This window comes from Esox lucius, chromosome 15 (genome assembly GCF_011004845.1).
Source record: "Esox lucius isolate fEsoLuc1 chromosome 15, fEsoLuc1.pri, whole genome shotgun sequence".
NCBI classification, from domain to species: Eukaryota; Metazoa; Chordata; class Actinopteri; order Esociformes; family Esocidae; genus Esox; species Esox lucius.
In genome coordinates, this window is record NC_047583.1 from 25,015,827 (window position 1) to 25,033,365 (window position 17,539).

The 17,539-nt window shown below is 41.5% G+C and overlaps 1 protein-coding gene across 1 annotated transcript; it reads right to left on the minus strand.

Annotated features, from left to right (window-relative positions):
• Positions 1–156: 156 nt before the first annotated feature.
• scfd1 (sec1 family domain containing 1) lies at positions 157–17,462 on the minus strand. The gene is made up of 24 exons (XM_020054347.2): positions 17,365–17,462; positions 14,286–14,445; positions 13,907–13,997; positions 13,527–13,649; positions 13,253–13,340; positions 11,255–11,344; positions 10,038–10,093; positions 9,152–9,237; positions 8,672–8,771; positions 7,493–7,632; positions 7,196–7,286; positions 7,021–7,100; positions 6,834–6,915; positions 5,681–5,777; positions 5,481–5,551; positions 3,349–3,428; positions 3,174–3,236; positions 2,906–2,981; positions 2,599–2,652; positions 1,154–1,206; positions 1,027–1,060; positions 843–908; positions 630–698; positions 157–400 (listed from the first exon to the last, which is right to left on the minus strand). The coding sequence occupies exons 1-24, from the start codon at positions 17,393–17,395 to the stop codon at positions 377–379; spliced, it is 1,905 nt and encodes a 634-aa protein (XP_019909906.1). The 5' UTR covers positions 17,396–17,462; the 3' UTR covers positions 157–376.
• Between the last annotated feature and the right edge of the window lie 77 nt (positions 17,463–17,539).

Sequence of the window (17,539 nt, forward strand, 5' to 3'; positions counted from 1 at the left end):
TGAGCTATATCTAGACCGTAAATATTTGTTTCCTTGTTCGTCACAGTGTCTCTGCAAAAACACAAAACGCCTTGTGCTGATCTTGGAGACGACGAAACGACTCGGCGTTTTGAAAACTCGTTATCAACACTACATAGACACTTGAAAGCAAGACAGTTTTGAGTAAGACTGTTAAACTTTATTTGTTGAGTGTGTAAAGACGTTCGTTAGACAAGCAATGTAAGTATAGTACACTTTATAAAATACATGGAATATCAGAGTCAGGACATAGAGTAACTGGAAACGATCATCTGTGATTCGGAAGGTCTTCAAAGCAGTTGTGAATATTTTTCAGAAATGGAATCCAAGAAAATTAAAGGTTCATGCTTTCTTGCTTTTACTTTTGGCCAAGTGAAGAAAGCTGTGGAGACATAAACAAAATCTTACTATAAGAAATCCAAGACCAACTGGGCAGTGTAGGTGATTCAACACATACCTACAAGATCATGCCATATACGATTAATCAAATAGAGTGCACCAAAATATTGTTTTCCTATTTAGTGTCCTACTTTTGACAAAGCCCTAAGAACAGCAGTGGAAGACACAGGGAATAGGGGGCCATTTAAAACACAGGTAGGTGGTTCTCCTACCTGTTTAAGGAACTGTCCTGCATTGAATAGCTCACTGCAACCATACAGCACCTTCTTCCCTGGCTTAGCCTAACAGGACACCACAAAACACAGTGTTCAATAAATACTCAACATGACAAATGAAGACGTTTCACAAAATAGATTTTGTCTCACAATGTTTCATGGAATGTTCAGTTTAAATGAAAAAAAAACAACAACTGAGTAATAGTATACCTTTGTGTAGTCCACCAGGTTTTGATATTCAATGTAGTTTCCTCCTCCAACCATGAAGACAATCGCCTGAAACAGAGACAGAGACAGTGTTCATCCAGCAGACTGCCAGAGTCATCCGCAGTGGTGCCCTCCTCAACACAGCCGTGAACGACGGGCTTTGCATTGGGCCGTCAGAAGGACTTACCTCTTGAAATGGGTTCTTGTTCCTTGGGATTGAGCTGTTGTGAGAACAGGAGAGTCAAGGAACCAAGGTTAGAGAGGGAGGATGTTACTGTTTAGAGGCCTTAACTAACCAACAGGTAGCCTCTTACCTCTCGCTGCCTCGTAGCATTTTAGGATCAAAGTATCTGTAGTCATCAGTCTCCTGCAAATCATTGAACATAGTCAGTGCACCAACCAATATCACATGACCAACGAGAGATCCCAACTCAATAAAACAAATCCTCTCATTAGGTAAGGCTGTCACTCTAATTCTCTTTCTTTTATTATTTCTTTTATTAACAACCACTTCCTGTATACAGTAAGCATGTAAGACATTGAGCCATTTGACTCAAGTACGATGTCTGCTTTCAACAGAAACGTCCCATTTAGAAGAAATTGAGGCTTTTTTCCTTCTTTCACATCCTCCCAAACAACACTGTTCTCCTTTGGGCCCTGGTCAAAAGTAGAGCACTAAATGGGGAATAGAGTGACATTTAAAATGCATCCCAAGTCTTTAGTCTACCCATTATTTTCTCAGTGGACGGAACGCATCCACCTCTATCTGGCAGAGCTGTGTCCCACTCAAATACTTCCCCAGAAGAGAAAATACTTTGCCGTCAGGCTGGTGAAAGATGAGCTCTCTTATGCTTTCTGAACGGCCTAAATGCTCCAGATTTTTGAGCTATCGTCTATCCCCCTACGGGAGAGCTTCTGATATCAAACCTGAACACACTGCTACAGCAGCCTGGGAGAGGAATGGCATTGTGTTCACACGAAGGACCAATGATAGAATCCACCTGTCTGTGAGGTGCATTGGACCAGGGGGGGGGCGGCGACGAGACGGGAGGCTATTGAATCCAGACCGCCCTCTCCCTGTCGGCTCTACCCGAACAAGAAGCGTATTGTACGGAGCACTGTAATTCCAGTAGCTGAGAAAATGATAATATTGTTACGTCGAATTCAGGACAGAAGTGAGGATGGGGTTTGGGTGCTGCAGAAAGCCTGTTGCCATGGAAAGGCTGTAACAGGATCTTGTAATCCGTGCTTCCTCCCGGCCTGGACAGAAACAGCATGCCACCCCCCCGAATGGGTCCCTTAGTCCTACTTCTGACCACAGCCCTGAGGGCACATTGAAGGGAACTGGTAGACAGAGATGGGACATCAGCAGATTAAATTAGGGGTTGGTTTGGCCAGGACACAATCACTGGCCTGCCTCCGTCTCCACACCCTGGACAGTCCCCATATGGATCCCAGTGGACTGACTGACCATTCAGACTAAGGGCTGGAAGCACAGGTCGCTCACAGGCATCGACACAAAGCCCCACTGCTAGTTTACAGTCGGCCCTATTAAATCAATTTGTGATGACTAGTTTTCTCCCACATATCCCAATTTCCTTTGACCATTTTCTAAATGGAAACCAGTCTGGTTCTAGATCTGGGGCATTGTTCAGGCCGTATGTTGGTTCTAGATCTGGGGCATTGTTCAGGCCATATGTGGGTTCTAGATCTGGGAGTACACCGTTTGCTGGTTCTAGAGTAGAGGGAAGAGACTCACTGGATTGGACTTCATCTCCATCAGGTTGTCCAGTATACGGGTGACCGGCAGGTTCTGAAAGAGACATACTTTCAGAACGTCTTTCTCACCAGATAATATTAAACACCACAGACAGCCCGGAGAAGCTGTATGAAATATTATCCTACATAAAACATTCCCGTCAAAGCCGAGCATAAATCTAGACATTTCAAAAACACATTCAGTCAGATCCATGAGACTGCTTCTCGCTGTCGTCTCAGGAGCAGAAGGATTAAGAGACACTCAGTATCAACCAACCCATCCTGTGTGTGTGTGTGGAGCTACTCACATGTTGTTTAAGTACCAGGTTTTTCACCCCCTCCATGACAAACTGGGAGCCGGAGTTCATGACTCTGGAGAAGAGGCTGCAGGAGGACCGGGTAAGCATGGAGGTTAGGGCTTACAGACAATAGGGTTATAGGAGGTCTAAAACGAGGGGCACTGTGGCTACGGTCCAAATAGCCCTATATATCCTATATCCACTACCCTGGTCAAAGGCCTTGTTTAGGGAACAGGGTGCCATTTGGGAAACACAGAGTGGTCTCTCTCTCTCTTACCCCATAGGCTTCACACCGCTGTTCCCGTAGTTAGAGGGTGTGGCTGCAATCTTCGTGAAAGCCCTGACCAAGAGAGAAATAGCACACTGCTTGTTAGAACACTGAACAACGTGTTTTTGTGAGGGGTTTGTTCTGCAAGTATGATGCGAAGTTCGGCCGCTCAGGAACAACTTACTTCCACTGCTTTATGTAGTTCAGGGGGGACAGGTCACAGCCAATGTCTAGCAGTGCTTTCTTGTATTGTTCCAGGTCAGTCTGAAACACATGACAACCCCAGTTGTATGTCAGTTCACCAAGGTAATACATACAAACAACTGACTGGAATTAAGGTTTAGTTGGGCCTTCAACGCCCAGGGACATTTGATTCCAAAGGCAGTGTGTGAGGTCCCGAGAGATGTGTGTGGTTGGAATCAACAGTTCATTATCGCGGCACAGACATGTAGCTGAACTGATTGTACGCCACTTCAATTCATTATGACAGCACAAGTGCTTTATTAGGTAACTAAACGGACTTTACGCCACTCTGGTTCATTATGAAAGCAAAGGAACTTTCTTATGAAACTAAACTGATGTTACGCCACTTCAGCCAGTGAAAACAAATAAGCCTAAATGTGTTTTCTTTGAGTCGATGGAGCGGCTGGAGGACAGAGCAGAAGAGGGTAATCCCACGGTTATAATCTGGCCAAGATGAAAGGAAGAATCCCACAAAATGGCTGAGCAGTGGAAAAAGATTTCCTGCTTGACTTCAGCTGTCAGCTCGGGGAACAGAGCACACAATCTGGGGGGAGACGGGCTATTAGAGAGACCATTGATCAACGTGACTCTCTGGGACAGCTTGATCCTAACGCTGATCCCAGACCCAAAGCTTGAGCCAAGAACTTGTATTCACTAAATGTCAGAGTAGGACTGATAGTCCAGGATCAGTCTTTTAGACGGGGGTGAAAATAAGACAAACTAAATAACGGGTGTACGCCAAACCGGCAGAACGCGAGTCCATCACACTAATTACGACTAAACATTACCACAAGTCAGCTGCATCATTAACTTTAAAACAGGCAGTATAACTATGGTTCACTAACATTTCTCCAAGTTGGGAGATGAGCTGCCAAGAAAGAGACTGGAAGCTTCGGCTAGGGCCACAAAGTTAGTGATCTTAATGACAGTTGCAGAATGTTATTACACTTCGGTTGTTTGTTTTTTTGCAACTGATGTCTCTTTCCATTAGTCAAACTGTGGTGGTGCAGGGCAATGTTTTGGGCACCAGAATTATTTTGAGAGTGGACATGCCAACAGGAGTGCGTTACGAAGAGACTGTTTGACAATCGGATGAAAACATCATGAGTGGTCATGCTTATGCCATACTACAACGTTATAAATGATAAAAAAGATCTGACAAATAGGTGTAGGCCATGGAGATATATAAATTATTTATATGAGTTATATCAAATAGTGTAATTACTTGAATAAATCAGACTGTAATGCATGCACCACTTCCTGTAAAAAACGTGATCTACTTTAAGCCCTGTCCTACGTGGGAGAGCGGGGAACCAATAATAGATCAGGATTCCTACTGAGACTTTGTGAATACAGGCACTCGCTTTCTTGCAGAGACTTGGACCTGATATCTGACTGAATCGAATTTGGTGAGCTCTGGTAAGCAAGGTGGTGGTGACAGCTGGAAGAAGAGCCAGTAACAGGGCTGGCCAAGGTGGGTCCCTGGGAGGCTGGTCGCTGAGCTGTCTCGCTGAAGGACACGGATGGGACCCACTACAGTCAATGAGTAGAGCCTGACAGAGGGCCTGGAGACCCACACAGCTGAACAAGCGAGCATTATCAGATTTCTGAAGAAATGACATTTTGGACATGGCTACAAAGAGCATAAATGTTCTGGAAATCTATGTGTCAAATCGAACAATGAAGCTTTTAAATGTGGACAGAAGTAAAGCTGGTTTGAATATCATTATGGAAACTGAAATGTTGAGAACAAACAATGAAATCCAAACCAGAGTCTAGTCTTTTCATACTGTGTAGTTGCTAAGACTGTTACATCCTGTGAAACCCCAAACTGTCTCTGTGGAGGTTGCTATTGTCTGGTTTTTGACAATACTGCAAATGACTAGTAGAACAGAAATATCAACATAGAGTTCGCTACACATAAAAAGAGGCCGGCATGTTATGGGTCCTCTCCTGACCTGTGGTTAAGTCGTTTGGCATGTATTTGACAGGGACAGATGTGTGTCTAGTATGTTTCTGATGGGTGCAGAGGTAGTGGTTTGGGTTAGGTTTTGGAAAGGGGCCAAGCCTCACCTCTGAGGGGGGCTGCAGGGCTGTGATGTAAAAAATCAGAAACAGTCTCATCTTGTCTTCTGGTGTTCCCGCTGTTACAAAGAGGAAAACAGTTGTTTAACCAACCTTCCTTAAACGGCCTCTCTGGTATTTCCGACCGTAGACAAAGCACACACATATTTGTGTTATTTACAGCGTAGACAGGCAAAGTGGCACAGTACCATCAGGATCACTAATAATGTCCAGTAAAGACTTGTCCAGAGTGGATTTGCTCATCAGCTTCTCCTCATACTCAAAGTACACGTCCAGCTTACGGCTCTGTGGGTGGGTCATAGAAGTAACATGAGATACATTAGAGTACATACACCGATCAGCCATTACATTATGACCACCTGCCTAATATTGTGCCCCCTTTTGCCGCCAAAACAGCCCTGACCGTCAAGGCATGGACTCCACTAGACCCCATACGCAACAAACTGTGATGCACTGTGTGTTCTGACACCTATCAGTACCAGCATTAACCTTTTCAGCAATTTGAGCTACAGTAGCTCTTCTGTTGGATCGTATCCTTCAGAAGAGCTATCCTTCACTCCCCACATGCAACAATGAGCCTTGTCCACCCATGACCTTGTTGCTGGTTCACTGCTTTTCCTTCCTTGGAACACTTTTGATAGGTACTGCCCACTGCAGACCAGGAACATCCCACAAGGTCTGCAGTTTAGGAGATGCTCTGACCCAGTCGGCTAGCCGTTACAATTTGGCCCTTGTGTCAGTCACTCAGATCCTTACGCTTGCCCATTTTTCCTGCTTCTAACACATCAACATTGAGGACAGAATGTTCACTTGCTGCCTAATATATCCCACCCACTGACAGGTGCCATGATAACTAGATTATCAGTGTAATTCACTTCACCAGTCAGTGGTCATAATGTTATGGCTGATTGGTGTATCAGTGTAATTCACTTCACCAGTCAGTGGTCATAATGTTATGGCTGATTGGTGTATCAGTGTAATTCACTTCACCTGTCAGTGGTCATTATGTTACGGCTGATCGGTGTACAGTACCAGTCAAAAGTTTAGACATACCTACTCATTCAAGGGTATTTCTTTAGTTTTACTATTTTCCACATTGTAAAATGATGGTGAAGACATCAAAACTATGAAATAACACGTATGGAATCATGCAGCAACCGAAAGTATTAAACAGATCAAAATACATTTCATATTGTTGATTCCTCGAAGAATCCACCCTTTGCCTTGATGACAGCTTTGCACACTCTTGGCATTCTCTCAACCGGCTTCCAGTTCCATACAAAAGGAGCCTTAATAGGATGCAGTGCACCATAGACAGAGAGGACATTGTTAAACACTGACCTTAATGTGATCCAGAACAGCGGTGGCTACGTTAGTATGGAGGTCAATCAGCCTCTTCTTCTCCAGAAGCTCAGGTAGGGAGCTGTTAGAGGGAACACAGAGAAGTTTCCACATGGCTGTCCATAATGACACCCTAATGAATGAAGTGCAATAGAGACAAACAAGTAGATTCTACGTTGATGCTCACCTGACAGCTGAAGTGAGTTTAGCCGTGTTGTCTGACATGCTAATACTGCTAATGGCTCCCTCATCTTCACCCTCCAAACCCTGGAGAAGATTCAGTTTGGTTTTAGAGTGTTCATTGTCTTCACTGAGACTACTTGATTGAACAGCTCTATAAAACAGTGTGTGCGCCTTCGTACCATGATGCTCTTGAGGCGTTTCACCTCATCCTCTTGGGCTCGATACGTGTCTAACTCCTCCTGTACTGATTCAGCCACCTCCGGGAACGGACTAAAAGAGTCAAAACCACTCAGCCAAGCACCGCTTTACCACGCCAATGCTCCACATTCTGTTTCTACTAAGTTAGAAAGCACTTTAACTACTGCTCATAATACACAACTAGGGTATGTTGTAAATCTGGCTACTTGCTTAATTACTACTTCAATAGCAATTAATCCAATACATTTTAAAATTGGTAACTGAGGGGCGTTTCTGACCTGCCCTTGTGTTTCTGCCAGAACTTGTCTGAAGCTGTGAGATCATAACTTTTCTTGTTCTTCTTCTTGGGTCGGGCTCCAGCTGGGGAGGCTTCGGAGCCCACCGACTCATCCATACTGACTCGGTTCAGGTGGAAGTCCTAGATCACATGCAGACACAAACACACTGAGCTGGTTACACTGTAGTTTAAACATTCAAATAGCATGCTACATTTTACAACATAATTTCATTCGACCAGACGCTCTTCTCCCGAGTGACTTACAGCGAGTGTGTCTTACGGTAGCTAGGTTGAAAATACTCACCAAGTTTCTTCCTGTAAAGGTACACAGATTCTGATATATTTACTTTAGTCTGAGAAATGTACAGACCATGTGTTTTTTTTTTGTTTTGTCCTTCAGACAAATGAAAAAAACAAATCCCAATATAACATATTAATATAATACTATCTATGAATTTGAATTAATTAAATATTGTGTTAAACTCACATTGTGACATAAGTATCGTTATAATCCTGCACTGTGCAATACCGTACCACGAAGTTCTGGCTAATTTACACCCCCAATTGGTAGCTGTAACAGGTTCAACTGGTTGCATAGTCTGATAATAATCTGCGTGCAACATGGGAAAATAGACTGATTCATAGATACCTCTAGGATAAAGACCGCTATCAACTTCCATCACTATAATGCCTAAAACTGGTAAACAGAAAGAACTTTAACAAAAGACCCAGAGCTGTAAAAAGAGAGCAGACATGTCCATACACTCAACACCCCAAATAATTATAAAGCATGGATGCTGGAAAATGGTTCCTGGCATATATTTATGACCACTAGCACAGGTCAATGCACTGAGCACATACCACAGCATTACTCTTTCATCTTCCACAAAGAAGCATTGCAGTAGCTTAGAAATAAGTGAAATCTGTTAGCCGTATTAAAAAATAAAACATGAACACACACATTAATATAAATATATAAAAGAACCCAGTATACCCAGTGTGTGAAATGGGAAATTAGTCCAGACCAGAGAGGATGTTCCACATGGGCTAGCTAGGTCCTATTTTGTCCAAGTGTACGACGTGTCTGTTAAGGCCATCATAACATGGTGTATGACTGACAGCTCTGTGTTTCCCTTCCCCTCCCTGAGTCCTTGTGCCTCTGACATCTGGTTAGCCTTACCAGCACGTCGTGGACCAGGGCCTGGTAGGTCCATGTGTGGTGGAGGGGGGTAGCTAAATCCAGGTTGCGGTCAGCGAGTACAAACAAGGGTCTTTGGAAACTGAAGAGAGAAACAGAAAGAGAAGTAGATAGAGATGGAATGAGAAAATGATAAATGAACCCAGATTTCCCCACTGACTAGAGCCTCTCTCCTCGCTTCACCATGGCTGAAACAAAAGAAGACTTGAAATGGACCCCCCTCAGAGCTTCCCAGAAGAAGGCAGGACATTTCTCTTCATCCACTACATCGCAAAGGCCTAGCTAAGTGCTCAGATGGTCTGGAGAGAAGAGCATGACAGCACATTTCCACTGTAGAGTTGGACAAATACATGGTTTGTTTGGAAGCTATTTCCCCCACAAAACTGGCTTTGGAAGTACAGAATACTGACATTAATTACTTTATGGTTCCTAAGTAGTTTAGCAGTTTGCACCTTGACCCACCTGAACTGACTGGCCCCCATGTTGTCTCCAGTGAACAGGCTGTTTCTGGCATCGCGCAGATTCTCCCTCAGTTTCTTGTCAAGTTTCTGCAATAGACAGAGTTAGAAATATTTTTAATGTATATTTTCTAGCTTCCAGAAAATAAACTTTAATCCATTTAGAAAATAGATTTTTTGACATTTTCTTCCTTTCCAACTTTATTTATGGCTCTGTCTCATCATAACTCCTCCCAATGAATTTGGGAGAGTTGAAGATTGAGGTAAACCTTCCTCATAGGCATACGCGCAAAGACAATCTGTTCTCCTCCCCCCACACTGATCTTGCGGGAAGGAAGTCACGTGGGTCAACGCGTGTGAGGACCCATTCGCTAACCTGACGACCTGTATGCTCCCCACCCCCCTGGCCAATTTCCACTGCCCATGAGGCTTCCGAGCTGCTTGTCAGACAGGGCCACAGACACGGCTCCAACCTCCTCTAACACGCGTATACTAAGCGCAACGGTCCTGAAGCGATTAATTGAGACAGCTCACAGACCCCATCACATCACGGCAGTACAGTCTTGGGAACAAAGAGCAGTCTTGTACGACTAGAGGAGTAACACTGCATCCATCCATTACGGCCCTCTGAGGATCAGCTTCCAGACATCAACATTCCTCTCCATGTGAAGAAAGAATCTACCTGCAAACACTGTGTAGAGGTGGGTGGATATGGATGTCCTGCTCAGATTACTCATTTCCCATTTCACTGTACCCGATGGGGATGGGTGCTACTCTCCCGGCCTGTACGCGCTGCCAAGACCTAATACAAAGAGCATTCAGGCAGACAGACCGGGCCCCTGACGACGGCTGAGACGTGGAGGTTATAAATGGGGAAGGATTATTCTCACCACCGCAACCATCTCGGCAGCATTCCCCCTTGGACAGCGAATTATCGGGACAGCACCTAAGAAAACAAAACAAAACCGAAAAAACAGGTTAGCTGCCATTGAAGACATTAGGAGAGCACGTCTTTAGAGAATATGAGGGAGGTTTTGCTCAACTGCAAGCTTTTAGACACAACACCCTTTACTAATAGCTTTCCTATCTAGGAAATGTTATCTTGGTTCTTCCTTTCACCGGAAGTGCAACTCTGACCGTTTTAATGTATTCAATTTCTTTACAAGGAGTATTTGTGAGCTTAAGTTAGAAAACGCAGGCAAGTGCATAATGAAAAATATTTTGCAAAACATTACAGGTCATAAGTCTACTGTAGAGCCATGTAGAAGTGGTGCTGCCACCTAGCAGGGAGAAATGGTATAGCCACCTGAATCAATGGCAAGTTTTATTAGTCCAATGCAAACGACATACAACGAACACCAAATCACGAAATGAGGACAATCTTAAAATCTTGTCAAGTATTTCCAAAGACAAAGCAATATTAATTAAACTAATGCATATTCATTTCTTTGGAGAGACTCTCCAGACTGAGTAAAATTTCAAATAACTATCAAATAACCTTAACCCTTAATAGAACCTTAGCCCTTATCATAACCTTAGCCCTTAATCTTAACCTTAGCCCTTAATCTTAACCTTAGCCCTTAATCATAACCTTAGCCCTTAATCATAACCTTAGCCCTTAATCATAACCTTAGCCCTTAATCATAACCTTAGCCCTTAATCATAACCTTAGCCCTTAATCATAACCTTAGCCCTTAATCATAACCTTAGCCCTTAATCATAACCTTAGCCCTTAATCATAACCTTAGCCCTTAATCATAACCTTAGCCCTTAATCATAACCTTAGCCCTTAATCATAACCTTAGCCCTTAATCATAACCTTAGCCCTTAATCATAACCTTAGCCCTTAATCATAACCTTAGCCCTTAATCATAACCTTAGCCCTTAATCATAACCTTAGCCCTTAATCATAACCTTAGCCCTTAATCATAACCTTAGCCCTTAATCATAACCTTAGCCCTTAATCATAACCTTAGCCCTTAATCATAACCTTAGCCCTTAATCATAACCTTAGCCCTTATCCACAAACTATCAACCAACTATCTCAAAAAGAAAGTGTACATAATGAGTGACTGTGACATTGAAAAGGGTATTTTAAAGGACCCACCCAGAGTGACAAAGAAGCAGAAAAGGCTGTCTACTATTGTATCCATGATGGCCTCCATGTCTGTGTCCATGATGTCCGGTTTGTTAATTGCTAATGACAAGGAAATAGGACAACATGAAGGCAAATCATTTTATAAAATAATTAAAATAATCGAACATACATTATATAAATAACAGTCAAGTGAAAATGGAAGTACACCCACTGGAAATTTGTCTTATTTATTTGGACATATGGAAATGTAATCTTCTCTTCAATATATGATTTCTCTTTGAGATGCTTAGCTCTTTTATTTTTTTTTACATATTTAAACATATGGATATATAATCTACATGTCAACACTATTGACATATAAAGGTAACCTAATTTAACAAATGAGACTGAAAGATTATTATTTTTGCCCAATCTTCTTTACATACTGCTTCACCTGTTTGATGCTTCAGGGCTTTCTTGGCACAGTGGTCAAACGACTCCACATCTGTCCAGAGCACATTGTTCCAGTAGTTCTTCTCTTTACCCAGGTTTTGTCTGGCAAACGTCAGTTGTGTGTTGATATTCTTTGAGAACAGAGGCATCTTCCTGACCTCCAAAGTTTTTGCATTCTCTTTATGACAGTTTCCTTTTCACTTCAATATTGATTGTGGTAAGAGAGGCCTGTAGATCCTTTGAAGTCAGCCTAGGGTTCTTAGCGAATTCTATTAGCATCTTTCAGCTCTTGGGCTGAATGTGGTGGGAAAACCTATCCTAGGAAGATTACCAGTAGTCATTCTTTTAAGGCCCTCAGACAGGTTGTTTGATCCTGGCGTGATGTGTTACCACACACCCATATGATTAAGACCAAATAAGTCTCTAAGAATTTTCTAATCATTTGTAATTTCAGCCATTATATGCGATGGTAAAGGTAAAGGTGTATTAACAATTCCTGCATTAGGAAATTGCATTTTTTTACTGCGTAAATGGTTTCAAAGATAAAACCATTTTTATCTTTGAAACTGTTAAAGTGGGGATATCTATTTGTCCAAAAAAAAGAAAAAAAAAGAAAGAGACAACTTTCACATGACCTTACCTTTTAACAAATAGGGCTATTTAGTAACATTATGTATTTTGGTAATTCATATCTATACTATTTGGGACTACTGTTGTCGCTTTAGGCTACTTTCCAAATGTTTCACTCACTGTCAAATATTATCCTAAAAATTACTTAAATAATAACTTGGAAGGAAAGTAAATCGCTTCCTTGACTGTTTTATTGAGTGACATCTATGGCAGAAATCAACAGGCTGAAAATAATAAAATTTTGCCTACAATAATTTTTTTATTTTTAGGAGGTATAAAGAATACATGAATAGAGTGATAATTGGTATAATACAATTGTTCTTTCCTTTATTATAAATATGCTCTCTTTTTCTTTGCTCTAATAAATAAAGTTGTTTTGAGACAAAGATGGTTCGAGGGGCAGGATCTTAAGCACCTAGCACTATTCAAGTTTAACATGTCATGGAAACATTTACTGCCACTGTATTTAAGTATATGTTTAGAGGTCGTTCAGCATCAAGTTATTTCCGACAGGACAGTAACATCCGTATTGGATAAATCTCTCTCTCTCATTACATTTAGCAAAACAAAATTCTAAAATGCAAATCCATTTGGCCAATAGATTATTTGATTTTACAGTCAATCAAAAGAAGTTAGATTGAAAAAGGTTTACCCAGTTAGACATTTTGTGCTGCTTGCTCTTTCTACACTCTTTATTTTGTTCTCTTGCACCTAGTTAATGGTCTAACTACCACATACTGTATGATTTTTGAACATGGAATATGAGAATAGTGGAAGAAAGCATTAATGCATGTTTCCCTGCTTGTTGCTCACTGTACCAATAACTTGGGTGCTGGCAATCCGGGCAGTGCCATTCAAGTTCAAATATAGTAGAACATAGGTCTGACATCGCAATGTTTTGGTCCCAATGCCCAGCCCTACCTTTTCAGAATCCATTTAACTTACCATGGTAAGAGATTAGCTCTTTATTTTGATTGCAGAGGATGAACATGTCATCTTCAAGTGTAATGAAGTTCAAATATTGATCAAAGACCTACCAAAGGAAAAAAGACATTACCAGGCTGTCCAATACCTTGTGATGTGCTTAAAAAGGAAAGACTAGTACCTTGTCCCAAAGAATACCCTAGTTCCAATGTAGTGCACGACTTTTCCCCTGAACTCTAAAGGACAAAGTGTACCATGAGGTAATGGGGTACTAACGGCTGTCCAGATGACTCACCTTGGTAACCTGGGAGACGGCGTTTGCTGAAAGCGCTGCACTGGCTATATCTTCCAGTTTACTTCTAGATATGGCTGAGATGAAGTTCAAATAGTAAGACTCATACAGCTGGTTGCGAAGGTCCTGGAAAAGACAGAACAACAGAATTGAATGTAACAACATATTCACCAACATGATGTTAAAACATCTGGGGTTTTAGGTTTGATTAACAAATAGATCTGGGCAATGTCGAGGTGGGACGGTAAACAGAAAATGCTCAACCTTGATCCTACCAGCCAGTTGTCTCACATGGAAAAATCAACGCGGCTCCAGAGCAATGCAAACACATCATACAGGTTTTTATTTAATTAGATCAGTTGACGTTCTTGAGTGAAGCTTACTTGGCATATCCGGTCAATGTTCTCCTCTGTTGGCATAACAAAATAGATGGCTGGCACGTCAGGGATGGGATCTCTGTCCGAATGAAGCAACCTACAGTAGAGAGGAAAATTAAATGTATTCTAGATATCTGGCCTTTCGTGATTAATGTCAAATCAATGCAGTGGACTTAGTTCAATATTGACTCAAATGTATTTTTCTAAAAACAGTTGTTGTCCCTTAAAATTAAATAAACGGCACTGGTTGCTGTGTCAGTCACTGTTAAGTAGTTGATGGGTTTCGTTATTTAAAAAGGTTCTTTACGGCCTTATTTTCCCTTAATGTATTTTTTGTCAAAATTAATAGATTATTAACAGTCATGTCATACTCTGAGTTACTCACAAGTGCAAAGTAATCCCCATGTCCCGAAGTTCTTTTACTGCCAGAAGTGGTGAGATTATGTCCTGACCAAACCTGTCGTAAATCAGCACCTTCCATACTGGCTCAGCAGCGGTGGTTTTCAATGGTGGAGCGTTGAAATTTAGCATGCGCTTCAAGGCAGCTGGGAACACAGAAGAACACTAATAAAGTGAGAAAAACATACAGCTGGGAAGTAATTCAAGATGTATCAATATTTTGAAAAACTGTGTTTCATCTGATGGATTATGTATCCAACTCGCCAAACTGAAGGAGGCAAACTGAATAATATGCACATCAGATACCACAAAACCCAAGATGGGACGTTGAGGAAAATGTTAACCACTTCTGCACCATTTAACATGGAACTGGGGAAACTGGGACTTGGTCATGTCTTCTGCTTCCCAATGATAGGTGAAAGCAATGAGTGAAATAATTAGCTAACTAACTAGACAAACATATGTTATAGATGGGTAACCACAGGCAGCAATTTGTGTAGTTACAGTGGGGAGAACAAGTATTTGATACACTGCCAATTTTGCAGGTTTTCCTACTTACAAAGCATGTAGAAGTCTATGTAGAAGTCTATGGAAAAACCCTTGGTTTTTCCATAGCTTATTCATGGAAAAACGATGCATGTGCTTAAACTACGAGTCTGGACCTATACACTAACATTTGAATGAATGCCTTTTCTTAGCCTATTCACTAGGCCATTTCTATTTGATTTTTCCCCAAAACTCCTCTGTGTTAGGCGTCGTGGATCTGTTCTTTAGCAGTTCATCTGGTTGCCTTTCACTATCCATTAAGAGTTATGGTTAGTGTAATTCATTTGCCAAAAAAGATTAAAAAATCCCACATTAAACAAAGTTGAAGATCAATTTGACTGACAGCTATTTTTTTTTTAAATGTTCTGTAGATACCGTGATAATATCGTTTCCGTAAATTATTCTGGCCACGATAATCGTCTAGTGAAAATCTGATAGTGTCAGCCCTACATGGGGCTCATAGAAAACAGTAGGGCTCGCAAAAACAGTAAAAGTTTACATACAATTAGGCTGAAGTCATTAAAATTCATTTTTCAACCAGACATCAGAATGTTTTTTTTTTGCTTTTTGTTCATCCTTAGGAGTAATTAAAAAACACCTGAAGGTACCATGTTCATCTGTCCAAACAATGGTACGAAAGTATAAACACCATGGGACCAAGCAGCCGTCATACCGCTCAGGAAGGAGATGTTTTCTGTCTCCTAGAAACAATCGTACTTTGGTGCGAAAGGTGCAAATCAATCCCAGAACAATAGCAAAGGACCTTGTGAAGATGATGGAGGAAACAGGTACAAAAGTATAAATATCCACAGTAAAACAAGTCCTGCATTGACATTAGCAAGGAAGAAGCCACAGTACCAAAACTGCCACAAAAAAAGCCAGACTACGGTTTGCAACTGCACATGGGGTTACAGATCGTTCTTTTTGGAGAAAATTACTATAGTTATGTTTGGAGAAAAAAGTGGGAGGCTTGCTAGCCAAAGAACACCATCCCAACCGGGAAGCACAGAGGTGGCAGCATCATGCTGTAGGGGTGCTTTGCTGCAGGAGGAACTGGTGCACTTCACAAAATAAATGGTGTCATGAAGAAGGTAAACTATGTGGATATATTGAAGCAACATCAGAAAACATGAGTCAGGAAGTTAAAGCTTGGACAATGACCATACTTCAAAAGTTGTGCCAAAATGGCTTAAGGACAACAAAGTCAAGATACTGGAGTGGCCATCACAAAGCCCTGACCTCAATCCTATAGAACATTTGTGGGCAGAACTGAGAAGGTGAGTGCGAGCAAGTAGTCCTACAAACCTGACTCAGCTACACCAGTTCTGTCAGGAAGAATGGGCCAAAATTCACCCAACTTATTGTAGGAAGCTTGTGGAAGGCTACCTGAAATGTTTGGCCCAAGATAAACAATTTAAAGGCAATGCTACCAAATACTAATTGAGTGCATCTAAACTTCTGACCAACTGGGAATGTGATCAAAGAAATAAAAGCTGAAAAGAAATAATTCTCTACTATTATTCTGACATTTCACATTCTTAGAATAAAGTGGTGATCCTAACTGACCTAACAGAGGGAACCTTAACTAGAATTTAATGTCAGGAATTGCGAACAACTTAGTTTAGTTGAAACATATTTGGCTAAGTTGTATGTAAACTTCTGACTTCAACTGTATCTCACCAACATTACAACATCTGCACTCACAGGTTTGAAAAAAGATGGGTGACTTTGTTTTCTTAGTCACACTACTTAGGCAAAACAAAAATGCTTTTTACAACTTTGTTCATATCGAGGAACAAATTCAAACCCATTGATGGCACATCAAGTCTGTGGAGATTATACAGAAATATTTGTTGACGTGAAACGTGGATTTGGAGCCCTAAAAACCTTTATGTAAGCCTATGTAACGCCCCGCAACTAAAGACTTGGTGGTTCCCAACTCCGGTCCTTGAGTACCCCCAACAGCACACATTTTTATTCTAGCCCAAGCTAGGCACAGCTGACTAAACTTCTCAACAAATTATCAGGCACTAATTGGATTGAATTGGATATAATTGTCCAGGGCTACAACAAAAATGCGTGCTGTTGGGCATACTCGAGTGGAGGACAGGAGATGGGAACCACTGGATTGGCAATATCGAGGTTTTAGCCACTTTAGTTGCGGTCGCAGCTACATCACAAACAGCGTACCATTCATGTTGTTTAACATGACAACCGCATGACATGACACAGCCGTCCGGTTAAATCAATTACAGAAGTAGTTATAGGCTAACCATACAACTTTGCTGCTTTATGGTATTTCTTGTACCGAGCTTGCAAACTAAAGCGTAAGGATTTTAGCTAGCTAGCTTGCAGTAGTACTGTAGTAAGTTAGCATAGCATTTACTTAATGTTCGTGGCATATCGTATTCTATTCAAATGAAGTAGGATGAGGTCATTGAAAATATTACGTTTTATAACATGAAGCCAAAGTTTGTGTATTTTTAAGTAAAACTATTAAATGAAACCCAGTGACAGACCTGCCTGCTTCTCCCGGACGGAGGCGGCCATCTTTTCTGTTTATGCGGTGACGGGGCATCTGATGACGTGGCAGTTAAGAGTCGTTTGATGACGTTTCCTAAAAATCATACGTTAATGGTAGCAAAGCCCGTGTACATCCCCATATTCTAATATTGATAGCTTAATTAAAAAAAA

Bases quoted from the DNA above. Each gene is read 5' to 3' on its own strand.
- scfd1 (XM_020054347.2), bottom strand. From the start codon at position 17,395: ATGGCCGCCTCCGTCCGGGAGAAGCAGGCAG. The intron at 2,982-3,173 runs GTAAGAGAGAGA...GTCCTCCTGCAG, and splicing joins AGCGGTGTGAAGCCTATGGG to CCTCTTCTCCAGAGTCATGA. The intron at 1,061-1,153 runs GTAAGAGGCTAC...TTCTCACAACAG, and splicing joins ATGCTACGAGGCAGCGAGAG to CTCAATCCCAAGGAACAAGA.